The sequence below is a fragment of the Toxotes jaculatrix genome, chromosome 4 (genome assembly GCF_017976425.1).
Source record: "Toxotes jaculatrix isolate fToxJac2 chromosome 4, fToxJac2.pri, whole genome shotgun sequence".
NCBI lineage: Eukaryota > Metazoa > Chordata > Actinopteri > Toxotidae > Toxotes > Toxotes jaculatrix.
The window spans coordinates 8,617,174-8,644,423 of NC_054397.1; the positions used below are offsets into that span (position 1 = coordinate 8,617,174).

Consider the following 27,250-nt stretch of genomic DNA (forward strand, 5'->3'; position numbering starts at 1 on the left):
TTATTTACCAGAGTGCACACTTTCTTTTTTAAAAAAGGGGAAGTTTATTTGTGATGTTCAAAAAGACATTTTCTACTTCACACAGGAAGATAAAAGAACAAATGTTTTATTTAAAAAAAAAAAAGTGGGTACATATTGTTTCAAGCAATGGAATGTAGTACAACCAACAGGCATAAATACATTTATTTCAATTAAGTACTAGTAAAAAAACAAAAAACAAAAACAGGACTAGCAAACAAAAAACTAAACCAGCACAGCTGCAGTGTTCAGGTCAGTGACAACATGGCAGGCTTGTAAAGGAGCACTTCCTAAAACCTAATACAACCAGATCAGTCCCTCAGGGAGTTTTACACAGTACATCATCACCGCCTGCAAAACAAACATACAGACACTAGAACTAATGGTACCGGAGCTGGCTGCCGCTCTGATGCTGTGTTGTCAACAGCTTCACAACTTGAGCTTTTTCCTGCGTCCACGACCATCTGGGGTTCCCTCTGACTTTCGTTTCTGAGCCTGGGAAAAAGGGGAAAAAAATCATTATCAATAAATAAATAAATCATTAGCAAACAGGACCTGAGTATTGACCAAAAGTTGTCACTGAATGCCCAGTCAGATCTGTACTTCTTCAATCACGCAATCTAGACAAAGATTATTCTGTAATACCTGTAATACAACAATAGATTCCAAACTCACCGAGCCAGTCTTTGGGCCTCGTTTCTTTTTCTCTGCCTTCTCCCTCTCCTCCAGCTCCATGTTCTCCCTCTCTATCAGCGTAATCAGGGTGTTACATCGCCTCTGGAGCTCCTATACAACAAATCACAAAACATCATTTCGATCATAAAGACACATTTTAAAACATTTAAAACTGGAGAAATGGTGCAAAGAGGCCAAAATTTACCATGGCAGTCCTGGATTTGAGGAACCAGTCGAAGCGGAACTGAGGTGAGTTACGAATGCACTGACGCAGCTCGTCGTACACGCTCTCCTTGTCGAAGCCCAGCTTATGGAGCATACAGATAAGGAAGCGGTCCTCTTCCTCTGTGTAGTTCTTGCCTTTGTTGGTGCCGTAGGAGATACGAAGCTGATGGAAGGGAGCCTTGTAGCGGCCAATCTGTGCAAGGAGACGAGAAACACCTTGAGGGACCGTTAATTAACCACGAACAGAAGATAATGTGATGAAGAGAAAATTAAGGAATCAGACCAAGATTTAGATTTAGTGCTTAATGAGATAAAGCTAATTAGGAAGTTTAAAACAGAAATGAACAGCCAAATGGCTGACAGTCAGCTACCTTTGAGTCAAGTGCTTTCTTGATGCTAATCCTTCTCTGAATCCTGGCCTCTCCTCTTTCTATCTGGGCCATGATCTTCTCGATGTCCTGCAGCTCGTTGCAGCGCTCCCAGAATACAGCTGTAAGGACAAACGTGAACATTAAATCACAAAATATGTAACAGAGGCAAAAGTTTGGGTTTGCTGTCTGGGTAGAAGAGAAAAGTGAGTCATTACCAGAATATTCCATGACTTCTTCAGGAGTTTTCCCCTCCACTTCTCTGGCAATGTTCTCAATGTCATCTCTTCCCCACTTCTCGTTGGCTTTGATGAACTGGTTGAAGTCACGTTTGTTCCAAATAGTAAATCCCTAAAACAAAGGTGCAATTGATCAAGATCAAAATCCATGTAAATTTAATATGGATTTGAAAATATCAGCCATGAACTGATAGTGCTGAGGGAAAAGAATCAATACCTGCTGCAGAAGCGTTTCCTTCTCCTCCAGTTCTTCCTCTGTGAGAGCCTCGGCCTCATCAATCTTAGCCTGCTCCTCTTTCTGCACCTGAGCCGAGTTTGGCATGTCCGGGTTACGGGGAACCTAAAGAGACAGAACCACAGACCGACTTAGAGACATTTCTAAAGACATTAATAGTGAGCTATCTCTCTCGCCTGAAAAATATTCTTGTACCTTGTAGCCTATGGTCTTCCTATAGAACAGAATTTCCTTTTCTAGAAGCTCAAAGAGACGTGGAGGGAAGAACTGGAAGTCCTGAACATTGGGCTGCTTGGGAGGACGTGGAGCCTGAAAAATGGAGTCAACCAGACATGTTACGCCACAAACAGGATAATACGCCATCCATCATAAGAACACGGTAATTACACAGTATATTGCATTAATTCTTTATATTCTGAGGGTGTTTTTAGAGTGATGAGGCCATACCTTGGGTGCTTTGGGCTCACTGACTCGCAAAGCTTCTCTGAAGTAGGCATCCACAGCATAATTGGCTTTCCTTTCCCTCTTGGGTGGCTCGATCCAGTTGGTAATGACCTGAATGAAGACAAGGGCGGAGGACAAGGTAAAGCCTCAAAGGTTCACGTTGCTGGAATAACGGACTGAATGCTGATGTTATCAGTCTCCTTACCTTTTTCTTCTCTCTGTAGTCCTCTCCTTCAAATGTGTACACACTGCTGTTCTCTGTGTCCATGGTGAAGTTTCTCAGAGAGCTCTCACCCAGGGTAGACAGCCTCTCCTTCATCTCCAAAGTCTTGGATACGACAAGATCAGACATTTAAATTTTTAATTTAAAGTTCATACAAAAGAAAAGGGAATTTATTAGGATTAGCTGACCTGAAATATCGACCATCCGCAGATTTTCTCTTATGCATCCAGACTCACCTTCCTTTCGCCTCTCTCCAGGATTGCGTCAATGTCATCATCTGTGATCTCGCTCTCCTTGGAAGCAAACACATGTGTGGCACCGTGGCGGATGATGGACAGCATCTCATCCTTGCCCAGCTTGTTTGCACTTGGATCCACAAGTCTTCCTGTTAAACAAAGACAACAACAAAAAAAAAATAGATATATGACTCACTCAAAAACATCTTATTTCATTTACCATATAAATTGCGACTTTTACTGACTTCCATTCTGCACCACCACGTGAACTCTGGCTGCCAAGTCTTTGAATTTTAATCAAATCTGTTTTTTTTTTTAGTTAAGTGCATATGAGGATGCTAAAACATGATTTATTTAATTACCTTGCTGGATGACAATGGAGTCCAGGCGCAGTTTCATCTCGGCCCTCTCTACGATCCTCTCCTCCACTGTGTTTTCGGTGATAAAACGAAAGACGCGTACTTGCTTCTGTTGACCAATCCTGTGAGCTCGGTCCTGAAATGAAAAGATTAAACTAGTCAACTAGTCCCCGCCTCTGAACACGAACAATGCTCCAGTTTCCATCCCCTAACTACTGAACAAGGAACGGGGAGACTGCGGCTTCAGAGTACTGACCATGGCCTGCAGGTCGACTTGAGGGTTCCAGTCTGAGTCGTAGAGGATGACAACATCAGCTGTAGCCAGGTTGATTCCCAGGCCACCAGCTCTGGTGCTCAACATGAAGATGAACTTGGAGCTGTTGGGCTCATTGTATGCATTGATAGAGATCTGAAAACACACAAAGAAACAATAAAGTGTCTCTTATTAAGCTCAACATGTAGTTTTCTGAGGACAACCAGTTTGTAATCAGTTCATCTCAGTCTACAGAGTGCTCTCTCATGAATAATGTCCTTGAGTAGTAAGCATCTCACCTGTCTTTCCTCGTGTGGTGTCTGACCATCCAGGCGGCAGTATCCGTAGTTCCTCCACATGCAGTAGTCCTCCAAGATGTCCAGCATCCTGGTCATCTGACTGAAGATGAGCACACGGGAACCTGGGAAGAATGGATAGTGGTTGTCAATGAAACGCACAGGAAAGCTTAATTACCATTGGATATGTTTGAAGTCTGATCTTCTGCATAGAATGCACACTCTAATGCGATATATTCAACTATTTCAAACTACATTATCTCAATATTCTAATCTAAAGATTTTTCAATAAAATACTGAATGAAAAAGAACAAATAAGAAAAAAATAACCCCATAGTCTCCAGTGATGATCCACATACCCTGCTCTTTCATCTTGGGTAGCAGCTTGTCCAACACCGCCATCTTGCCACTGTTCACCACCAGGTGGAGGTCAGTTGTGTAGGGAGGACCTGGCTCAGCTCCGTCGAACAGGTACGGGTGGTTGCAGCATTTCCTCAGCTGCATGAGAACGTTCAGCAGGCGCATCTTGTCCATCTTACCCGCTGAGTTCAGAATGTCAATGTCCTTCATAAGAATCTTTGTGTACCTGATGGGTTGTAACATGAGTCCGTATTAAATGATTGCTTACAACAATAATGTCAGTATTTTGGATATTTCAGGCGGTGCAGAAAACAAGATGACTGGGGCTTATATTAAACGAGTAAAGCACATCTGAGGATGCTTACCACTCTCGCTGCATCTTGCTCAGGCCCACATACATCTTAATCTCTTTTTTTGGAAGCAGAGTTTTCTCCACATCAGCTTTTATACGACGAAGCAAGAAAGGACGCAGGACCTACACCAAAAAGAAAAAAAAGATAGGTCAAAAGAGTCTAAATAAATCCATCTAAGTAAGAATATTATATCATAAAATGAACAGAGATTGGTTTGAAGTTGAAGAACATTTAATACATACAGTGTGAAGACGTTCGACCAACTTCTGATCACCTAAGCAGTTGTTTGTGTCAAACCAGGAGTCAAAGTCCTTAGGGGAAAAAAAAAGAGAAATGAAATAAGTAACAGAAGGTAAAACACTTCTCCACTAAATAACTGGAACAAATAAGATTATGTTTTCAGTTAATACCTCCAAGTTATGCTCCCTCTCAGTCTTATAAATTTCTGATCAATGCTCACCTCTGATGAGTTAAAGACGTCCGGCAGCAAGAAGTTCAGCAGAGCCCACAGCTCATGGAGGTTGTTTTGCAGGGGTGTTCCAGTCAGCAGTAAACGGTTGGTGGTCTTGAACTCTCGCACAATTTCTGATAGCTAAGGGAAAACAAAGGCCACCTTAGCTTTACTGTGCTCTCTTGCAACAATAAACAAAATGGCTATGGCGCATGTAAATATCTATTATATTTCAGCAGCTGTCTGACCTTGGATTTCTCATTCTTGATCCTGTGGGCCTCATCAATAACCAGGTATCTCCAGTTGAATTTCTTGAACACTGCCTTTTCAATGATGAGCATCTCGTAGGATGTGACGCACACGTCCCACTCTCCTGGCAGCAGCACGTCTCTGATCAGGGCAGTCTGAGAACGAAGCAAAAATGTTTAGCATGTGGTTACACAAAACTTACTGGTGACAACTATAGTAACTCCTCCATACGCATACAGTCAGAAAATGCTGGTTCTGCACAAAACTGGGGCTACTCTTTTAAGATGTTGACCAAACTTTGTTCCCACTGTAAAGCAAGAACAATGCAAACAAGCAAATGAGAAAATTCTCCCTCTCCAGAGAATCAAAACATTCTGACGCAGCCTACCCTCTGATCTCTGTCTCCGATCAGGCAGACTGCACGAAGAGAAGGCACCCATCGCTTGAACTCGTTCATCCAGTTGTACAGGGTGGACTTGGGCACCAGCACCATGTGGGGACCGGGGATGTTTCTGTAGTGTTTCATATAACCCAACAAGGCAATAGTCTGGAGGGTCTTACCCAAACCCTAAGACAAGGCAAACAGAGAGCGTGTGAGAGGCAGAGCAGTACATGAAAATACAAAACAAATGTGTCTGGTATACCTATCTGAATGGAGAGGTAACAGTTTTGACTGCAGGGGAGTACTGACCATTTCATCAGCGAGGATGCCATTGATTCCATTTTCATACAAAGAGATGAGCCAGTTCAGACCTCGGATCTGATAATCCCTCATTTTTCCTGTTTTGACATCTAGATGAGAGACAAAAATAAAATAAAATAAATAAAAACATCATTTGTATGATGTGATTCTGTGATCAATGTTCTTTCCTCTAAAGCTCAGATAAAAACAGGTCATTTCTTACAGGAAGGAGATTCATCAAAGCGAGCGCAGACATTTGTAGTCTTGGTGCTCTCGTTCAGAAGCTCTTCATCCTCCTCTTGCTCTGTGCGACGATGGCGGTTGCTGTCAAATACAGAAAAGACACAATGAGTCATCCTCATAATGGGGGCAGACTTGATAAAATCTAATAAATCTGTATTGTGTGGATGTGTACTCACTCTCCGGCAGACAGCAGGTTTTGTTTCTCATCTTTTTTGATACGAGGACGTCCTGGTTTCATCTTCAGAGGGGAGGTGGGGGTCTTCTGTGCGGCTGGTTGGATGAAATGAGCAAACAACTCTGTTTGCTTCAACAGGTACTCAAATCTGTTGGTCCGATCTGTTTGCTACAGACACAGGAAGAAAGTCTTTTTTAACTTATTATCCAAGAACAGAGACCTCTAAGGACTCTAGCTATGCACGCTACAGTGCCCTTACCACTTTCTCCTCGTAACCTGGAGTAGAATCTTTAGTTTTGGTTGAGGAGGAGGACGCATCTTGTCCATCAGGACCGGCATCTGAAGAGGACTCTTTACCTGCATCTGAAGAGTCAGACTTCTCCTGAGCAGGAAAAAAATGAAAACGGTTTTGTTTAGTGGCGATCCTCTGATAAGTTTTTTCCTAATAACAACAGACAGGAAGAGACTAGACAAACTGATAAAGAAGGGGAACTCTGCTCCGTGTCTTTGCATAATAACACACACAACGGTTTTGATGCCATTAATGTAATAACAGTCTTGTGCTTCTAGCACTGTTAGCTACGGACATACAACACATTACCCACCACCCAACTGCAGTGCAAAAAGTGCATGTTTAAACTTAATGTACTCTTTATACCTTATACGCTATAAATACGCTTTACAGTTACTACTCATATTAGTATTAACAGTATTTACTATCTTTACTGTCTTTATTTCTGCTTTCCCTGTATTGCATTTGGATAGTAGATAATACACTCAGTTTTATTAAAGTCACAAAGCTTCTTGTCTTGTTCTTCTCCGCTGAACCAGTGATGTTTACCTTGTCTAAAAATTTCACCTGCACGGATAAGGGAAATCCTGTTATTTCTGTGGCTATTAGTCAAAACTCAACACAAACAGCGGTGGAAGCCAAGCTGTAGTCAGGCAGCGCAGCATCCCTCTTCGACAACAACAGCCATTGCTACACTCTGAAAACAAAGACGCTGATGGGACAGCTGAGCGGGGTGCCGCTCTTCGCTTATCCTCCAAGGGTTTTCCAAAAGCCGGATCGCAGTTACGAGCAACTCGCTGGGTGAATCTGGTCCGGGAGTAAACAAAAAGCACGCCGCGACTTTTAACGCGACGATCAATGGGTGGCTAGCGGGGCTAAGCTAGTAGTGCGAGTGCTTATGAAACGGGGTGGCCTCGTTGCTGCTCCGTGCTGTAACGTTAGCTTCAGTCCCGAGTGTCCGGGACCGAGCTGTTGCTGTTGAGAGCTAATGATAGCGCCGCCTCGGCTAGCTAACTAGCTCAAACAACCCGCATTTACGCTGACAAAGTGAAAGTTTCACACAGCCGAATTTGAGAACCCCGTAGTTAAGGGACGGGTCGGGGTCAAAGTTATTGACTTGTGCGGCGGGTTTTGTGAAGAAATGTACGCGGCGTTGAGAGGAGACGATGCCAGTTTTAAACCATCTTACCTCCGCTCCCCCGGCTTCTTCAAGTTCAGTCTGCTCTTCCCGCTGTTCCACGCAGTTTGCGCTCTCGGACATTTTTAGTCGAATTTCCACTTCGATCCAGATATATCGTCCGTTATCAGGTGCCTTATGTGATCCCGTGTACGAGTCGGTCAAGATCTGTCAAACTTTGTCACGGTAAATGAGAACTATCTTCTTGTTTTTAATGAAAGACACACCGGTTGGTCACAGGCAGCACATCCGCGCTAGCAAGGTTTCTCGGGCACCCGCGTTCACACGGCGCTAACGTTACCCGGTGTGCGCTCTATCGCGAGACTTGATGATGCTGCCTTCAGATACTGTTGGAAATGTTGTCAGTACCTGCAGTAGTCTCACGCTGGAATGATGTAGAAAACCTCTACCCGGCTAAATCAGTTCTTAAAGACTAAAAGGATATTGAGAAACCAGTACTGAAACACCCGTGCATCTGTTTTGGTCTTGCATTCATACTGATTTTGAATATTTTGCTTTTAAAATATAATATGAAAAATATTATATAAAATTTGTTCTCCAAATTGTAGAATATGAACAGAATGTTTTGCTATGCTGAGTTAAAAGACTGAATTTGTTATATCTTGGTTTTAAAAGTTATATAATTAGCATTTAACTGTTATACATAACATTATAATTAACTTAAAATCTACCGTAATAATATACTGGCGAGTCACCTGAACGTGCAGTTTGTGTTGTGATTTTATCCAGATGTTTTGATTAAATTTCACATGCCATCTTATTTATGTGTGTTTTTGTTAAATCAGTCCTGGGTTTTTGTTTGATTGTAATCATCAGTCGGATGATCCCATATTTTTATCTCTCTGTAAAGCACTTTTGTCAGCATTGGTGTTTTAAAATGTACTTTATCATAAGTGAACTTGATTTGATTTTCATAAAAGCTGAGATAAACCTGGTCAAACAGAATTTCACGTCCACTTACTTTGATAAGATTTTGAATTTTGCGATTTATACTTGTAATGAAGTATTTTTTTTAGGTGTGGTATTTGTAGTTCTGCTCAGGATCTGAATACCTCTAACCTCTAACGCGGGGAAGCACGAGGAGTACTTGAATGCAGCACATCAACTGTCCATAAACTTCTCAGACGTGTGTAAATATGTCAGCGACAGTTTGACTACATTTATTTTTTTCATTCATAATCGTTCAAAACGTTCTGGACAGAAGACTTCTGATTTTCTTACTCAATATTCAGCGACTGTGTAAACAGGCAATGTTAAGACGAAGATCGCTTCGCACAAGGGTCCTACCATCACCTCCGTCCATAGGAATGACGCTAGTGGATGGTTAATCAGCTGATTGTGAGCGAAGAAATGGGCCAAAAAAAAACACGGTTTTATCTATTAAAAGTCGTTTAACTAGGGCTGACAGTTGAGGATATTCAAGTCGGACACTGTTGACATGCTTTATTTGGGTAAGCACATATTGTAAATCGTCTGTGTCGCGCTAATACATAGCGGCATTTATGCTAAGTCAGTGGCTCCTAACGTTACTCAGCTAATGTCAGGCCTGTTTGACTGCTTTGTTCGTTTTCTTTTATCTTATAGGGTGTTGAGAATGGCTGTCTCTCTGGAGCGGGAGTATCGGCTACAGAGGTTTATAGTCGTATTTAGCATCCGAGCCATGTTTTATCTGTCGGAAGTACGATATTCGTTAACGTTACCGTTTAAGCTAGCATTAGCATGCTATCCGCCTGTTTCCACATAGCACGCACAGAGAGCCGCTGGCCGCAAGTGTCGAGATAAAAAGAAATAATAACCTGTTTTAAAATAGTGTTAAATACATGTAACGGAATAATAATTTAGTAAGTATTTACACAAATCATAAAAACAAAGTAGGTAACAAACAATGCAATTAAGGGCTATATACAAGCCAGCTAGCTTATATACAGTAACTAAACAATATATAAAATAGAAATATCACTGAGTAAAGATAGACCCATAGCTATATGCTAAGTTTATAGAAATATGATTGCTGTGTAATAAACATGTTTTGCTTTACAGATGATCGCTTCATAAATTCTGAAAATAAGATGACTACTCAGCAGAAAATTAACCTACTTCAATGTCTAAAACCATTTAACAGTTTAAGTAATTTCTCAAGCAAAAAAAAAAAACACTTATCAAAAATAAATAATAAAAATCAACATATTAATAAAGTTTACATATAATTGTTAGTTAATCCTTAATTTAAATGAGTTGGTCAAAAACATGTTGTGTTCCATCATGTTTTACGTTTGTCTGTGTGTGTTTGTGTAATACTTGAAGGCCCAGTTGTTAAATGGCGTGGAATGCCTATTTTTGACTCAACAGGCCCAGTCGCTGCCCATTCAGCTGAGTAAACATGTTCTATGTTTTTGTGTGCTGACAGTGTTCACTCAACAACTGCAGACAATCGGAGGTCTCTGACAGTTGGGGTGAAAAGAGCTCTACAAGCCACTGGGACCAAACTCTGTCATGTGTTCAGTATGATGTTAACAATATAGACAGTCTGTGATAGCCTAAATGTGACATGTACATTTATATTAAGTATGACTACAGACATTGTGTTACCTGTTTACAGGTGTAAACTAAATATTTTCTGAATTTCACTCTTCAGACTGTCATCATGGACAAGATTTTGGAGGGCCTCGTGAGCTCCAATCACTCTGTTGCAGTGAAGAGGGCTATTGTGAAGAAGGTAGTGGAAGCTGCAGAGAAGGAGGTGACAGAGGAGCAGTGTCAGGCGCTGTTCATGCTCACCACCCGCCTCATCTTGCTTGGTGAAGATGCCTTCCAGAAGCAGATTGGCTTCCAGGTTTTGGAAGCCTATGCACGCTACCACCGCCCAGAATTTGAGCGTTTCTTCAGTAAAGACTTTGTCCTCAGTCTTCTCCAGCAGGGCTATGGCCAGTTGGACCGCAAAGACCCAGCCATTATAGACTACATTCACTGCTGCCTGCGGCTGCTCATCAGCTGCCCCTCAGTGCTGGAGATCTTCAGCGTGATCCAGGTGGAAGTTTTAAGGATGGTCTGTGAACGTCCGGAGCCTACTGTTTGTGCCCGCCTGAGCACTTTGCTGTCCGACTTTGTGCAGTGCATCCCGAGGGATAAGTCGGGCGTTTTGTTCTGCCAGCAGCTGGTCAGGACCATCAGTTACTTCCACTGCTTTTCCAACCAAGAGCGGGAGCTGAGAGAGTATGTAGGTCAGGTGACTAAAGTTAGCACACTGCTGCAGAACATCTGGAAGGCTGACCCCGCCACACTGCTTCCCTCGCTGCAGGAAGTCTTTGCCATTATCTCTTCCACAGGTGAGACTCCTTCCTTCCTTCCCTCCAAAATGGAGGGAATGCAGTTTAGTGGAATAGAAAGTATGTTATTTCATTGTAGAGGAAAAAGGTGACTTGTGATGTTTAGGGTAAATTCTGGGAGACCTGGGGCGTCCTGAAGAAGTTTAATAGTGCTAAAAACTGAACATGAACACATTTGGATTTTGTTCATAGATCCATAGATCTGCTTACCAGTAATGGAAAGGGGTGTTTGCATTTGGCAGCATGGACCTAGGACTTATAACCCTCCCTCTATAAATCTTGGCATTTGTAGCAGGGTTGTTAGCTCATGATTGAGCACCCGGGAACAGTTACCTTATTTCATTTTGTTTTTTCAGGGCCCTGCCAATGGCTGACTTTGATCCATTGGCTTAGTTCTCTCATTTGTAGTTTAGATGTAAATCCAACAATGTTCAGTATTATTGGCACACTGATTATTTTCCTTTTGGAAGTAGTGGCCTCATTTTACACACTTGTAATTGCTCGGCACACTTGCCTTCAAATCCTGTGATTCAAGGAGTGCATTTTCTTCAAATGCAAATATTGAAAAGCATGTGCTGTGAAGAGGCAGTTGAGTTCAGAGTATTTCAGCTGAGTTTAAAGCTGCAGTTCTTGTGTGGATGGTAAATTTTATGATGTCCTGAGCCAACTGTGTAGTGCTGCGTTTGACTAAATGGTGGAACAGCACAAAACAAACAAACAGCTGGCTGTAGTACATGTGTCACTGAGCGATGTGAGCAGAACCTTGGTGGGTTAAAAGGTCACCCTGTCTGACATTTTTCAGGTGAACTGCACTTCTGAAGTGCTACAGTTGAACATCAGTATTTTGTTTATGGAAGGGAAGATGTCATCACAGTCCTGTACAAACAAATATAGTACACTAATCAAAATATTACAAGAAGCCATCAGGAAAACTGTGATGCAGTATTTATTTTGTTAATGCAGAGCTGTTTATTCATTTCAAAATAGGCCTATTTTAGTTTAAGTGTACTCTGTGCACCTGTATTATGAATGAAGAAATAAATATTGCACTGTCACTCAATATTAGCAGATACTCAGCACTCAGTATTAAAGAACTTGAATCTGGATTGGGGAACAAAAAGAAAAGGTACAGTTGTGTAATTATTTTTGACTGTGATTGTGATTTACATCTTGCAGACCCCTCCTTTGACCCATCCATCGCCCTTGCCAGCCTGGTCCAGCACATCCCTGTCCAGATGATCACAGTGCTTATCAAGAGTCTCACCACAGACCAGAATGTTAAAGACGCAAGCATGACTAAAGCACTCTGCAGGTAACCTCGCAGATTGTGTCTTTTGAGATGAATGGTTGAGCCCAAGTCTTTTTTTTTTTTTTTAATTCTTTGTAATGTAGGCAAATTACAATGCACATGCCCAAATCTGTATGTACTCATGTGTCTTACATCTACAACATACAGAAGCTGCAGTTTTTTTCAGGATGCATGTCTAAATTCTTTTCACATTGACCCCACATGCCCTTGTTCTGTCTGTCTAGGATGATTGACTGGCTTTCTTGGCCTCTGGCCCAACATGTTGATACCTGGGTCATCGCTTTGCTGAAAGGACTTGCTGCAGTTCAGAAGTTCACTATCCTTATAGATGTTACACTGCTCAAGATTGAACTGGTTTGTAGTGTTTTAATTTCTTATATACCTCAGGAATGAGAAATTGTAGAAACTGTATGCATGTTTTAAATCTGCTTACTATAGTAATAACAAAGCTACATTGCAGCAATTCTTCACAAAGATAATTTACCATAGACTAGTAAAAAGACCTACTTGAATTATCAAAGAATTTCCCCAGAGTAAATGATTTATTAAAATATTTATGTTTTTATCTTAACCCACAGGTTTTCAGTCGTCTGTGGTACCCCATAGTGCGACAGGGGGCGCTCGCTGTGCTCTCTCATATGTTGCTGAGTTTCCAGCACTCTCCTGAGGCCTTCCATTTGGTAAGGGATCTCCTGTCTCCTCACAGCCCATTTCCCTCTCATATCGCCACTTTATTGGTTTTCTCGTTTTCTTCTCCTCTGGCTTAAATTACTTCAAAGCTGCATAAACTTCTTCTCCCAGAACCCCGGGCACGGCACCGCTCCCCCACTAATGATGTGTGAAGCACTTAAATGCCGAGCAATGGCCCTTGAGTGGGCCAATTTCATTAGTATCTAAAAACATGAATGGTCTCAAAAATACTGAGCAAATGAGACTGAACCCTCGGTGGGGTTCTGTATGTGCAACCACCCTCTGGCTGACTGCGTTGCAGATTTGTATTGATTTGATTAATATTAGCACTACCTTCCAGTGTTTTCAGCTCGACAGTGTCCTTATCATTTTTCTCTTCTTTTCATCCCTCACTGTCCCAGGTTGTTCCACACGTGGTGCATCTAGTCCAGTCCTTAAGGACAGATGGTCTCCCCACCAGCAAAGCTTTCCTGCTGCAGTTCACTGAGCTAATACACTGCATGATGTACCAGTACTCTGGCTTCCCTGACCTCTATGACCACATACTAGAGGCCATCAAGGTAAAGGAGTGCAGGACACCTCATCCTCTAAATGTTCTTATATATAGGATGTAGATAGTAAAAAAAGAAAAAAAAGATTTGTTTAATACATCAGGTCCATCAGAAAGGACATTTTAACAGTGAATAAATAACCTATCAACACATTTCATTAATTTTGCCTGTGAACTATTTGCCAGGTTGCCAAATTTGTTCTGTATCTGATAAATTATTTGAATATGTGCCGTCAGGATCTCCCAAAACCTGGAGAAGAAAAGATAAAATTGGTGTTGAATCAAAGTGCCTGGACATCTCAGTCCAACTCATTTGTGTCTGGTCTACTGAGACAAGCTGGGAAGTCTGAGACAGGCAAGACAGGCCTGGTCAACCTGGGGAACACCTGTTACATGAACAGCATCATCCAGACCCTCTTCATGGCCACAGAGTGAGTCATTTACACACAAACATTGTTGTTGCATTTTTGTGTTTTTGAGAAACATGAGGATTAAATATAACTTTTCTTCACAGTTTCAGGAGGCATGTTTTATCATTACATCTAAATGGTTCCAACACACTAATGAAAAAGCTTCAGCTGCTCTTTGCTTTCCTTGCGCACACTCAGGTTAGTGTTGTCCCGTGTAATGGCTAAAACAAAATGTTGTCACTTGTTAGATTACGATGAGGTTATGTTTTTATGTGTGCTGTTCACGTGTTTGCCTGTGTCCTACAGAGGGCAGCATATGCTCCCAGGAACTTCTTGGAAGCATCTCGGCCTCCCTGGTTCAATGTGGGCTCTCAGCAGGACTGTTCTGAGTACCTCAGGTTTCTTCTAGACAGGTACTGTAGCACTCCAAGCAGACTGGATGAATCGTCGGTGTATAATTTGTATGTCACTGAATGCAGAATATAAAAAAGCACTAGTATAAAAGCCATTGCTATTGAAAACACAAGGCATATAAAGCATTGTGAGTGTTGAGTGTGCATGACTAGAGATTACTGATGTATGTACTTACTGATGCTTGTTGTTAAGAAGGAATAAATGTGTTACACTAACAAATTATAATTTAAACAGTGTGGTATTTTCACATGATGTTGATTGTCTCTGTCTTCTGATCTTAAGGTTACATGAAGAGGAGAGAACACTTCAGGTCCTTGAATCAGCTAAGCCAAAGGTTTCCTCCCCTGTTGACCCAAGCAGCAAAGGCCCAACAGGTCAGAATTCTCCAGAGGAAGATGACGAGTCACTGGCTCTTACAGAAACCAAACCAGGGAATGATGGGAAGACTTTGATAGAGAGGATGTTTGGTGGGAAGCTGATCACAGGTATTCGCTGTATGCAGTGCAACTGCATCTCTGAGAAAGAGGAGCCTTTTACAGACCTCTCTTTGGCCTTCTGTCCTTCTGCCACCTCCCAGGATGGTCCTCAGCCTGAGGGGCCCTTAGAGGAACCGAAGGTTCTCTGTCAGGGATCTGTCAATGGTGGCAGTGAAATTCCTGAAACAGGCGCAGCCAAAGCCCAGGCTAGCAATGTCAATTTTGTGCCAGTGACAAATGAGCCTCCTCTTTCTGTGCCTGACCTGGTGAACTATTTTCTGGCTCCAGAGATCCTGGACGAAGACAATGCGTATTTTTGTGAGAAGTGTAGCTCCCTTCAGCGGGCAGAGAAGACCATGAAAGTGGTGTCAGCACCTGAGTACTTGATCCTCACCCTGCTGCGATTCTCATACGATGCCAAATGCCACGTCCGGAGGAAGATTCTGGACAATGTCACCATCCCACCACTCATGAGACTTCCAGTACATGCCCCTTCAACACCTATACAGTGTTCCTCTTCTACCTCTTCTCCTCTGCAAGTGGATTCTCCTGAGAGCAGTGAGAATCTGGCCAAGAAACTCAAACCATCTCAAAAAGATGAGGAGGAAGAGGAGAAGGAGAGGAGAGATGGTAAAGAGCAGATAAATAGAGGAGGAGAGATGCCAGTCCTGTCAGTGCCCTATGTCCTCAGCTCCGTGGTGATGCATTCTGGCATATCATCCGAGAGTGGCCACTACTACTCTTACGGCCATAACGTCAACGGAGCAGATGGAACACAGCATCCAGCCAATCACTTTGCCCTCAAGGAGGATTTGGGGAATGGCCAGGCCGAGTGTAGCCTCTCCACTTGCTCAGCTCTGTCAGTTCCACCCGAACAAGGAGACACACTCCCTAACAGTGTCCAGGAGGCAAGGGATTGGCTGCTGTTCAATGACAGCAGAGTGACATTCACGTCCTTCCAATCAGTGCAAAACATTACTAATCGCTTCCCCAAGGACACAGCTTATGTGCTTATGTACAGAAAACAGGAGCCACTAGGGCAGAACATAAATGGGGGACTGATGGCAAATGGAATGAGACTGAGTGCTGAACCTCCCCTTCAGAAAGAACTGCTGGATGCTATTATCAAGGACAACAAGCTGTATTTACAGGTAAGTGACGGTGAACAGAAGAAAACATACTTCTCCCACATATATCATTGTGGTACACATTTAATCTATCAGCAAGTATTTAATATACTGCTAAGAATTTCATTAGATATTCTGTCTGCAACATGGTTCTTATTTTTCATGTTTTACATGCATTTGATGTGTAACGTCATTACCACTTAGCCTCGTAAGTGTGAGGTTATTATGAAAGTAGAGGGCTGTACAAGGTTCTCTCAGGTGGAAAATAGCTGAGAGAAAACAGACTGTACTTTACAGATAACTAAGAGCTAAAAGGGTATAGGATTTTTTTTTTGACTGCACTTGAAGCCAAATCTGAACTGTCTTGGTATAAGACATGAGGTGTAATTTCATGAGTCATTGAACTGTGCTGTGTTAGGCTGACATTTCACCATGCTTGTATTAGTGAGTAAAGTAAATGACCTCTAGAGGGTGCTGTAACATTGTGAAGTGACAACACTGATTCCCTCTCAGCCACATAGAGCTACAACATTGCTTTGAAATCTTTGGCATGGTATTGTGTAGTTATTGTATATGTTTACACCTGTTTGACAGTTTAAAACTGATGTGTAAACATTTCTCTTTTCTTCATAATGTCAACAGGAACAGGAGCTCAATGCTCGGACCCAGGCTCTCCAGGCCCCTTCATCTTCCTGCTCATTCAGGCCCAACGGTTCAGATGACAATAACCCACCAGGGAGCTGCGGCCCATCTGGTGGAGGAGGAGGGGGAGGGGGCTTCAATACCATTAGCAGACTGGTATTCTGAAAGGACAAAAATGCTGCCAAGGACCCATATGAACTGGCACTAAGGGAGTTCTGGACTGCTTCATACGAGAGTCTGAACTGTCATACCATAGATGTGCATATAACATAAAAAGAGCACTGAAATGATCTGAGAACACACACACACATAGAGTTCCTGTGCTGGTTCTGATCCTGGATTTGATTTTGACTAAAATAGTTTTTATACCACTGTTTCAGTCATCATTTTGTTTTGTTTTTTTAATTTATTAAGTTTAATGTTGTGATCTCAGTATTGTAATCTTCCATTTATTCTCCAAATGTTACAACTTGAGGTGGAAAACACTCATTGGTCCAAGTGAATTCTCTCCCTTAAATGAAAGAAATATGGTGAAATATAATTTGATATGATAGAAGTAAGATCAGTAATTGCTGAACTAGCTCCTTCTACGCTTTTCCAATTTACATTGATAAAAATGCAAAATTGGTTCAGTCTTATGTTATTTGGCTTGTCTTGAGTGTTTATATTATTACCTCACACACAAACATATGCAAACACATGCATTTGCAGTGCACAGTACAGAAGCAAGCATTCAACTGTAAGATAGACTTTATTTGATTTGTCATAGCTCTGAACACAAACTTTGTTTACTTTTCTGATTTGCATGCAGCTTTTCTTCATGAGCTGTGGAGTTTCATTTTCAAGATATTCAAATCTTTTTGATGTGTGCTTTGGTATTTTATAGGTTTCATATCCCATGCAATAAATGTACATATGACTTAAATATCATTTCTGAATAATCGTGGAATACAAAATATATATGGAAACTGAAAACTATATACGGGAAATTTCCAAGATTAGTAAGAATATCTCAAACTGCTCTCACACGGTTAGCTAGTGTGATTTACAGAGGATTAAACTGCAAACTTCTTGTTAAATGTATTTGACAACAGGTAACTTTGACAGTATATTTTAACGTATTCCTCTGATTTGATTATTCAGGGAGACTTTTGTGTTCATGCTGATTTTATGTGCCTTTTGATATTTAATGCAGACTTTTGAAGAGGAATTTGTCTGAATTTACACCTCAGTTGTACTGTGTTAATGTTCATAATGGCTTCATCTTTCCCTCCAGTAAAAACAAATCAGTATTTGTTGTATTGTGTTACTTAACCAGGGAGGTTGTTAAAGGGAGCGTTATTTAAAGTGGTATGAGGTTAAAGAGGTGGGCAGATGTTGGAGACTGAACTATAAATGTAATATTAAATACACAGTAGGGTCCATAAGTCTGAGACCACTTTCTCATTCACTCTCTCTCTGTATGACAGTACAAACTGTAAAAGAAAGATGAAAGAAAAAAGGTAAAGACTTAGCTGAGTCATGGAAAGACAGAGCAGCCTATAGTTTCTGGAAATCCTGAGTTAATGTCTGTTGAAATGAGCCAAACACCAAAGTTATGCTCGTGTTGTTATGCTCAAATGTACCTAAACGTCTGTGTCACCTTACTTTTCACATTTCCATACTTATGAATTTCCACTGCAGGCAATATATTGACCACTTGGAGTCAGCTTTAATACTGCATCTTAACTACTGTACATGATTTCTAATCTTCCTTGCAGTATATAGAGACCTTGTTATCACCAGTGCCAGTTTTCCTCTTGGAGCTAGATCTAAGTACAGATAGATTTGAAACTACAAATAATGCTTTCTTTTTTAATTCTTCAAAATGGAAATAGTTAAATGTTAGATTCAGCATATTACTGAGATTGCAGACCTCATGAATTCCACTCAACAGCATTAGTTATGTAAATTACTTTATTGATTAAAAACGAGAACTGTATATTGCTGCATAATTCATCAAATATATTTGTTTTGAAGTATATTTACTGCCTTGATTGCAAAATAGTTTGCTTAGATTGCAAAATTTTTTTTTTTTTTTGCATAAATGGAAGTGTGAATAGACAAAGCAGTGGCTGAAAAGGGAAGTGGGAAATCACATGCATGCACTTACTATTCCCACAGGCATAGGACAAATGACAGTTGTAATTAAGCAATAGCAAATTGTTTGTAGAACTGCCATTTTTACTAATTTGCAACTGATATAGAAAAAAAAAACAAAAAAACACTGCAGTCGCACCAAAGCTTTCAAAGGGCATTTGGAAAAATCAATGACTCTCAATTATTAATCAACAGAACCATTACATTTTTGTAGAAATGTTAACTCATGGGAATGGTACATTATAGGGTCTCTTTAAATTTAATGTCATATTAGCATTTTGTAGAAGTAGAGTTCTACCCTGCAACTCAGATAACTCAGTGGACCATGTGGATGCTGTAATGCCCACATAAACAAAAGATTTATAAATCTGTGAAGGACAACAACAAGAAACAACATTAGACAAAGACAAGGCTTCGCAGACATACACATTTCATGAAATCTGATTCATCAAGAACATGACACAAGCTAAATTGATGTTGTAACACTTAAGACTGTAGAGCTAAATGTACAGTGTTGTGAAGAATTCATTTACTGGAATTGGTGTATTGTGTCCACAGCCTTTAATTGCTCCCTATTTCTTCATCAGTGCTGAGGTTGTTGAACGAGGTAATATGCCTGTACAATGGTAAAGTCATTAATCATAGACTAACAGGGAACATCCTTTGGGGGAAGTATTTACCATTACAATACCATTACAATAGCATTCCAATAAGATTCCTGGGATACCAATCTAAGTCCATGGGAAACACGTCTTTGCCAGCGGATTAGACCAGTTATAGATGCTCCACTGAGCCCAGGAAATTGATCAAGTTATAGGAGCACCTAATCAATATCAGGCTTATAAGTATAACCTTTTTCTAACCGGTGTGGTGTTAAGCCAGTATTGGTAAATCTCTAAATGTAAATAGGTTACATCTTAGAATACATTTCAACTGAAATAAATAAATAAAAATCATATGGTAAAATCTGTACTTAGTTTCAAAGTCATGTTAATAAAATAAACATACTCTACGTATAGCTCTATTAATAAAAGATCATGATCATAATGATACAAGAGCAGATAAATTCCCCTCCAAAAAAACTACACCTATGAAGAGGTCAGTTGGTACACTGTTATTATGCTAACATAACATGATATTTGGGCCCAGTTTTCCTTAGGGAATACTTCACGCATTATGGATAGTGTAGTTTAGACGTGCGATGATTTGCTGGGACCTTACGGTTCACACTGAGGTGGGTCCTTTCTTTGTCTTTTCCTCAACTGTCTGAGGCCACTTTTTGTATTCACCCAGTGGTACATTTAGCTCTATTACATCATGGCTCATCTATCAACCCGCCCTTCACTCTTTAGTTGTTTTTTGGGGACGGAACACAAACGATTTTGAACTACATGTCCCATGGTTGAAGCTCTACAGTTTTCCCTGCACGCCGCCGCCTCCCCAGTTCGTCCTCCAAACTAGTAGTTCAACAATCAAAGTTACACGAACGTGATTTCCGGTTGTAACCTTCAAAATATATTTTTCTGCGACGAACATCACCGTGAGAGAACACGTTGAAGGACTGTGTTTTGCCTCGTAAATACGAATATTGCATTGAAAGGTGTTTTAGCTGTAGGTATGATAGATGGCGGTTGAAACGAGCATTCTAAACGAACGAAACATTTTATTTTGAAAGCAGAATCCCAAAACATCCGGTCTTTTTGTCGTTAGGTACGTTAACTTGACACCGCCATGTTCCAGAAGACGGTGAGTTTAGGGAAAGACGGAGCCACCCTGTCAATCACAATTAAGGAACCATGGGAGTAAACTGGTAGGGAAGCTCGGCGGAACCACTGTGTTTACGGCGAAGCTTGTTTTAATTTGCGCAGAAACGACAGCTATGCACCGGTACACTGTGGGACATTTACATCCAATCTCGCCAACTGGGAATCGCTCCACTTTGACGGGAATTAGCATGAGGCGTTACATATAACAACAAAAACTTAGCGACTCTCAGTTGCCTGCGTCTGTTTTTTGCCCACACAGCGTTCCAGTTTGAACAAAATACACAAGTCGCCGTTGATATTTGTACAAAAGGCGGTGCCGCGGAGGTTTATATTCACTCCGAGCTCAGGATATACCCGTTTATTTGACTACAACTCGCGAAAAATCTGGTCTGTGCATTTCAGACAACTGCCTTGTCGGTGAGTCGACTTTCGGAGAAGGAGTGACGATATTTATCGCGCTCAAAAAAGCAAAACAAAACGCAAAAGTACTACATTTTAAGTTTTTATTTTTGGAGCTTTGTGTCAACGGAGTTTTCTTTTCCAGGTACAAGAAGACACTCCCAAAAGCAAACGAAGCCAAACAGCAATCTACGCTCAAACTCCAAGGGAGAGCAAGAAAGGAGCAGATATGAGTGGGGGAGATGTGGTGTGCTCAGGGTGGCTGAGAAAGTCTCCTCCTGAAAAAAAGTTGAGACGTTACGTAAGTGCACTTTATATCCTATTTGTTACGCTGTAATAAAGTAACCTGTTACAGAAAATATGCCCGCTTTTCCCTGGGCGCCTTCATTTGCACGGTTGCGTGCAGTGACAGACGCGTGTAGGCCTCATCTTCTGTGCATTTCAACAAATAGCTCTTGCCTTTTTGTGTGTGTGTTTGTGTTTGTCTTCTCTGAGCCCAGTTTGCCGTGTAGTCCCTTACAGAACGAGTGACTTTGCCCTGAGATAGAAAGCAGGAGTGCTGCTGTGTTGCTCAGGGGCACTTCGGTGGAGCACATTGCAGTTGTTTAGAGACTTTTTCAACAGGAGACAGTCTCCTTAATTTTCAGTTTGTGATCCATTCTCACAGCCTTTCCTCTGAGGATTTGATTTTCTTGGTCCAGTGACACAGTAAACTGATTACACAGGGAAGTAATGATAGTGGAGGCACAGTCAGTAGTCCCTGTGACAAAGGTGGTAGATGGTCACGCCAAGGGTTAAATCATTTACAAAACAACTGAGGGGCACTTAAAAGGAGGACCGCTTTCCTGCAAATTTCAAACAGTAGTTGTAAAGAGTTGTCAGATGTACATAATGAAGTGTTGTTTGTTACAGCTGCTGTAACGATTAGTTTTTACTGCCCTACACTCATTGATCACATATACACTTTCACGCTTTTGCTACAGGCACACATCATATGGTGTTACATGCTTCCCAGTTAGATATAATTAGTGAGGACAATACATTTCTCTTACTCAGCCATTGCTTTTCATTTTAGCAGTGAATTGTCCCTGTTTCGTGTGCGATTCTTTCTGCATATTTGGTTTGCACTTTGAAAACCTTTTCCTAGCCTGCAACGGCTCTGATGCAAAATCAGATAGCTTCAGTATCACATGTTAGCTGTCAAGTCTACGTGCTTTCCTTGTGGATCAGTGGATATCACCGCTATTGATATATGAATTACAAGGCCCGCAACTTGAGAGGAGGTGTGTTTTCACAGAAACCAGAGGTCCAATGAAATGTTTTTTCTGAAAGCAATAAAACTAAAATCTAGCCACAAAGACTAAGGCTTTTTAAAGAGCTGTCTCACAGTGATGACAGAATAGTGTCTGATTTGATGAGGAGGAAGTCAAAATCCTGCTTCACTACCTAATGAGCATTTTTCTTCTTTATGGGTGGTAATCACTAATCGCTTCATAACACTAATCAGAGGCTACATCTTATTTACCATTTATAAGAACAAACCAGTTTTATTGTCATAGTCACCGTGATTTATAGTAAGAGGTGGTTGAGTACTTTAAGTTCCCACTTCAGCATGTTCTTATTTCTGCGTCACTTGATGTAATCTCTGAAACCAAGTGTTTGTTATAGGAAGCCAAAATTGTTCTTTCTCTACAGAGTAAATGGGAGGTTGGTGGAACACTTAATTGTTCTCAAGGGAATATGGCAACTTGCTGCTCCAGTTTAAAAAAAAAATTCTGGACACAGTAGCAGAGAATATCCAGGAGGGCATCTCACAGTATGTTAAGAGGATTTTTACTGGTTTACAGTTGATTGGCCAACAACACTGTTGTTTGTTCTTATAATTTATGCAAATAGCCACGGTCAGTTGTTCTAGTGGCTTTTTATTGTGGGGAAAATTTGCATTTTGAATCAGTGGTTACCCCTCATAAGTCAGTAAGTTAAACAAAGCCAGCACGGGGAACCACTTCTCCACTTTTTGGGGGGTTTAGGGACATGCACCACCACCACTACCCCCCTCCATTTTTTAAATAAATTGTATTTTAGACCCAACAATCATCACATTTCAGATCCCATTTCCACTCTTAATTCACGGTGGATACACGAGCCATCAGGTTTAGACATGACAAAATTGGTACCAAACGGAACTGTCATTCATAAAATATTTACGTAACTTAGTCTCTAAGCATCAAAGTAGTTTTTAACCGCAGTTCAACAATTGAATTGGCAAATTGAGCCCTTGTAGTCTGTAATGAGGTACAGCCACACAAGTGTTTTGCAAATGGCTTTTTCTCATTTGACATAATACTGATTAACAGAAAAGCGGGTGGTTGGTACATGGTTCCCTTCCCTGTGAAAGGTCGTAGTGCTTGGTCACATGAGGCTGTGTAATCTGTAGAAGTGCTGACTATCCTTTTTTTGGCAGATGACAAATTGTTCAAATGTTACCTATCTGGCAACTCACCACCAACTGTTTGAGTTGATGCCCAAAATAAATAGAGAAGTTGATTCTTTTCTAAAATAGAAATCATGCAGCTTGTAATGATGCATTGTGGTTTTAGGCTGGAAAGGATCAGTGGGGTAGTTTTAAATCTGAATCTGGGATCTGACAGTTAAGTAATCTTGGGACTTTTTTTTCATTGAATTCATCTTTTTTCTCTGAAAAAATGTTGTCAAGGGGAAGCACTTGCTGGAAGTTAACTGCTTTCAACTTTCTTGGATGTCAAAACATTTAGTGTAATTGGTACAATGGTTAGCTTACTTTTTAGCTGCACTCCTAATTAGTCAAAGCCCTTAGTTTAGTAGTACATGCAAAAATGTTAACATTAGAGAAAGATATGGTTGAAAAATTTTATATCACTGCTGGAGTCGAAACCCAGATATGGACTTGATTTACCAACATAAATCAAGGGTTTTTTAATACTTCCTTGCCTAATCAACTAGCCAAACAGTTTTACAATTAGGTACTTTAAACTTACTTAAATATCAGAGGTTGTATGCATATGAGATCAGGTGTAAATGTGTGTGTGTTTGGTGGCAGTCATACGATGGGGTCTGTTGGCAAAGTTAAGATGGCTTGTGAATATGGCTCTGAATATCAGCCAAATTACATTCCTCCTGTGGCTCTATCAAGTGATGCTGTCTTCATGTCACCGTGACAGAATAAATCAGTTGCTCTCAGTAATGTCCCCCAGGATCGTGGCCACTGTAGGTAAGAGAGGAGAAGGCAAAGATGTAGAGGTTTTGTTAGCAAGGCCAGTCATGACTATGTTTTTGATCCTTTGCCACCATCTGAGTGGATTTCAGATATATTGCACCCAAATTAAAACTAAAATCATTTTACTGTCACATGCCAGTGTTTAGTCATAACTATCATGATATTTTGTACATATTGCTTGTTGTTAAATATCACCAGATACTCTTTGCTGACCTTGGTGCCAAGCAACTGCCCCATTTACCAACACACTAATGGTTTTTTCTCCCCAAAGGTGAACAGTTTCATGTGAGCTCCTTTTTAAATATCAAAATATTCTTGGTTTTGTAGTATCTTGAAATGTATTGTGTTCATTTTGGGAAAAGGAGTCAAATGGATGTCATTTCATTAATGGAATGGACTTAGGCCAAGCACCGTGCCAAATGTATGCAGACAATTTTGCTGTTCTTCTGCCTGCATTTGAAAATTTTCCAACATCATTTACGAAGGTAAAGCATTTTGCCATACCGATTAGTTTACACTACTAAACTGAGTGACGTAAAGATGTTCTTTTTATCATTTTAAAATAAAAAGTGTTTACGATATATTTTCTTTAAGCAGCCAGATCTGTTTCTCATGATAATCCAGAAAAATTCATATAGACCCTCTTAAAACCCTCTTGAGATAACTGCATTTGTTCTGAAACAGCGCTCTTTGTAGCGCTCTTTGTTGTTATAGTGCACACTTGCAGGTTGAATGACTGGATAAAAAGAAAATAAACAAACTGAACAGAATAAAACACTTTACAATACTGTGTGAACATACCGTCAGTGCCAGCTCTCTACTTTAATCCCCATCTAGACTGAGTGGCAGTAGACTAGAAGCCGGGGCCCCTGCTTACCCGATTAATCACTCAGGGCAAAGTTTGCCTCTAAGGCTCTACTACTGATTGGTGGAGCTCAAAGGTGAAAGCAGTTCAGCCGACCTGCCTGTGTCTGAGCAGCTCCAACAATCATGGGCTTGACACACTGTGTATTGTTGTCCTCTGTATTCAGTACCAATGAAGCAAGTGTGAAGAGACAATTCTCACAAATCCCCAAATTTTGGTCATTGTCACCTGATGTTGGCCAGTCACATCAGAAATAGTGCATATATGTTACAGTTGATATGAGGTGTAGAAAAACTTTGTGTATTTTGTTTTTTGAAATGTCTGTTTAAACATAAACAATCCTAAAGGTGGATTGATGTTTTGTGCTTTATTTTTTCTCCGTCTCCTCTGAGTGACAGATTAGAATGGTTAGCTGCTTCTTAAACACCTCAGTCAGCATTTAATACACAGAATACATACAGCAGATAAAATATGGCCTTAGTAGTGGATGAATTCATTGCTGCAGTCAAGAGTTCTCTGAGAACAAGTCAACACTTCCTGGCCATTAATTTCTCATTCACGGGCAGCGTGAAGGTATCTAGCCACAATTGCTTTTGTAGGACTTTTCCCAGCCAGAGTTTGTCATAACTGTATCCTCTGCGGTTTTCCATTTCATTGACACTGCATTTTCCATCTGGTTCTCCTTTTCCTCTTTCATTTCTCTTACCTTTCAATCTGTGAATTTCTGTCGAGGTCCACTTGTAAAAGCCTCTTCAAAGGAACAACTTGAAGACTGGTATCTTCAGGACATCTGCAGCGTGTTATCGCAGGGACCTGAGGAGATGCAGGGAGGAAATTGCAAGGTCATTTTTCAGCACCATTATCTTAAGAGATAATGTTCATGTGACAGTATATTGCAACATCATTTTATATCAGAAATAAATTAGGCGCTGTTTAGGACGACACTGAAACAGGATTAACAATTAAGCAGATTATTGGTATGTCTACTGTGTACAACAAAATTTTACGCCTTGCTTAAGTCATCTTGTCACTGCTGTTCGTATTGAAGGAATATAAACCACAGACTAACTGATAATGACATTAACCGGGTTTTTGTGGTTTGTTGACAAGAAGTGTTCCCTTGCTGCTCTCAAGAGTTGTACCCTAAATAGTGCAGTACCATAGTGTCATAGTCACGTGTCTCCATTTCATCACACATTTATTCTCCATCTGAATTCATTACAAAGAAGCATGCAACCCAACGATGTCTAATTCTTATGTTTCAGTAGTTATGTATATGTAAAACATCTTTCGGTTGAGCATACAGGGCAGTGCATAGTTGTCAGCAAACTAAGGCTTTAAAAAATGTATGTTTATCCTTGCCGTGATAAATATGTAAAATTACAGCAGTACTGGTTTTTGATTATGTTGCCCAGGCCTAATTTGCCCGGGCATTTTCCTCCCTCCTCACATCGCTGTATGGACCATTATAATCCCTGTAGTCCACTGGCATGTACCCACTAGAAACAGATTAGGATTTTGTTGTACACATTGTCCAGCCCTTAATAGGGCCTCAGTGCTGGAGCACAAGGCTACAGGGTAGACCGGATGAAGGAAAATATTGAACCCTGAAGGTCCTCCGCTGATGGCTGTAAAGGGAGACTGAGGACATTCTCCATTCTGATCTTGCGTCCTCTCAGCTGGGAGAAAATGCATGTACAATATACACCGCACTGACCGCTAGCCATTACTTCTGTCTGTGGCTGACTGGAAACAATTGTCATTTGCAAACGGCAGAAGAGAAATATGTACGCAACAAATGTGACAGCGCGGTCAGACGAAAACAAAGGCATAGCTTTTTGATTAAGTAGAGGATTCATTAAATCTGCTTAGCAAGTGGAACAGAGAACAAACACTCACTTTCTGTTACCCCCCCCCCCCCCCATGCTTGAAGAAACAAACAAACAAGCAACCCGAACAGGATGCAACAGAGGGGTACTTGTGCGGCATTAGCCTCTTAGGCTAACAAAGAGAAAATTACTGGACCATGTCCTGACCGCCACATCTACACAGCACTCCATTTGAACTGAGCAGACCACTGTTGTGTGATCTGCCACAGCTAGAAAATGGATTGCATGTGCCATTAATTATTTAATGTCCATTACAAACAAATAACCATTAAATATTAATATCAGTGCTACTACAATAGTTATCCTTGCCGGCCCACTTTTGTTCCAGACACAGAATATCGTCACTGTGTTATACATAGGTGTATCAGTTTCATTGTAGCCAAACTGGTGCTCACCATGGTGCCAAAGTTGGACTAAA

At 40.9% G+C, this 27,250-nt stretch overlaps 3 protein-coding genes across 6 annotated transcripts in view; 2 read left to right on the top strand and 1 right to left on the bottom strand.

Moving 5' to 3' along the window:
- Nucleotides 1–33: 33 nt before the first annotated feature.
- smarca5 (SWI/SNF related, matrix associated, actin dependent regulator of chromatin, subfamily a, member 5) lies at nucleotides 34–7,827 on the bottom strand. Its single transcript, XM_041037075.1, has 24 exons — nucleotides 7,566–7,827; nucleotides 6,344–6,466; nucleotides 6,086–6,252; nucleotides 5,890–5,990; nucleotides 5,676–5,776; nucleotides 5,373–5,552; nucleotides 4,984–5,139; nucleotides 4,745–4,876; nucleotides 4,527–4,595; nucleotides 4,297–4,406; nucleotides 3,931–4,157; nucleotides 3,575–3,696; nucleotides 3,279–3,431; nucleotides 3,026–3,158; nucleotides 2,664–2,812; nucleotides 2,410–2,532; nucleotides 2,208–2,315; nucleotides 1,956–2,069; nucleotides 1,743–1,865; nucleotides 1,505–1,637; nucleotides 1,290–1,408; nucleotides 899–1,111; nucleotides 694–804; nucleotides 34–513 (listed from the first exon to the last, which is right to left on the bottom strand). The coding sequence occupies exons 1-24, from the start codon at nucleotides 7,635–7,637 to the stop codon at nucleotides 448–450; spliced, it is 3,105 nt and encodes a 1,034-aa protein (XP_040893009.1). The 5' UTR covers nucleotides 7,638–7,827; the 3' UTR covers nucleotides 34–447.
- A 919-nt stretch (nucleotides 7,828–8,746) lies between these two features.
- Nucleotides 8,747–17,810, top strand: usp38 (ubiquitin specific peptidase 38). Its single transcript, XM_041036516.1, has 11 exons — nucleotides 8,747–9,025; nucleotides 10,210–10,900; nucleotides 12,077–12,212; nucleotides 12,434–12,563; nucleotides 12,788–12,889; nucleotides 13,301–13,459; nucleotides 13,687–13,880; nucleotides 13,964–14,057; nucleotides 14,166–14,272; nucleotides 14,556–15,900; nucleotides 16,519–17,810. The coding sequence occupies exons 2-11, from the start codon at nucleotides 10,219–10,221 to the stop codon at nucleotides 16,681–16,683; spliced, it is 3,114 nt and encodes a 1,037-aa protein (XP_040892450.1). The 5' UTR covers nucleotides 8,747–9,025; nucleotides 10,210–10,218; the 3' UTR covers nucleotides 16,684–17,810.
- Nucleotides 17,811–20,414: 2,604 nt separating this feature from the next.
- gab1 (GRB2-associated binding protein 1) overlaps nucleotides 20,415–27,250 on the top strand; it is a 50,389-nt gene continuing 43,553 nt past the window's right edge. For all 4 annotated transcript variants that reach the window (XM_041035765.1, XM_041035768.1, XM_041035769.1 and 1 more), the window contains exons 1-2: nucleotides 20,415–20,840; nucleotides 20,968–21,123. In XM_041035765.1, the coding sequence (XP_040891699.1) occupies nucleotides 21,052–21,123 (72 nt within the window). In that variant the 5' untranslated portion in view covers nucleotides 20,415–20,840; nucleotides 20,968–21,051. The remainder of the gene's footprint in view (nucleotides 20,841–20,967; nucleotides 21,124–27,250) is intronic.

Coding starts and splice junctions, on each gene's coding strand:
- smarca5 (XM_041037075.1), bottom strand. CDS start 7,637: ATGTCCGAGAGCGCAAACTGCGTGGAACAGCGGGAAGAGCAGACTGAA. Junction 805..898: donor TCAAATCCAGGACTGCCATG/GTAAATTTTGGC, acceptor TTTGTTGTATAG/GAGCTCCAGAGGCGATGTAA. Junction 514..693: donor GAGGCCCAAAGACTGGCTCG/GTGAGTTTGGAA, acceptor CCTTTTTCCCAG/GCTCAGAAACGAAAGTCAGA.
- usp38 (XM_041036516.1), top strand. CDS start 10,219: ATGGACAAGATTTTGGAGGGCCTCGTGAGCTCCAATCACTCTGTTGCA. Junction 12,564..12,787: donor CACTGCTCAAGATTGAACTG/GTTTGTAGTGTT, acceptor CTTAACCCACAG/GTTTTCAGTCGTCTGTGGTA. Junction 14,273..14,555: donor CTCAGGTTTCTTCTAGACAG/GTACTGTAGCAC, acceptor TCTGATCTTAAG/GTTACATGAAGAGGAGAGAA.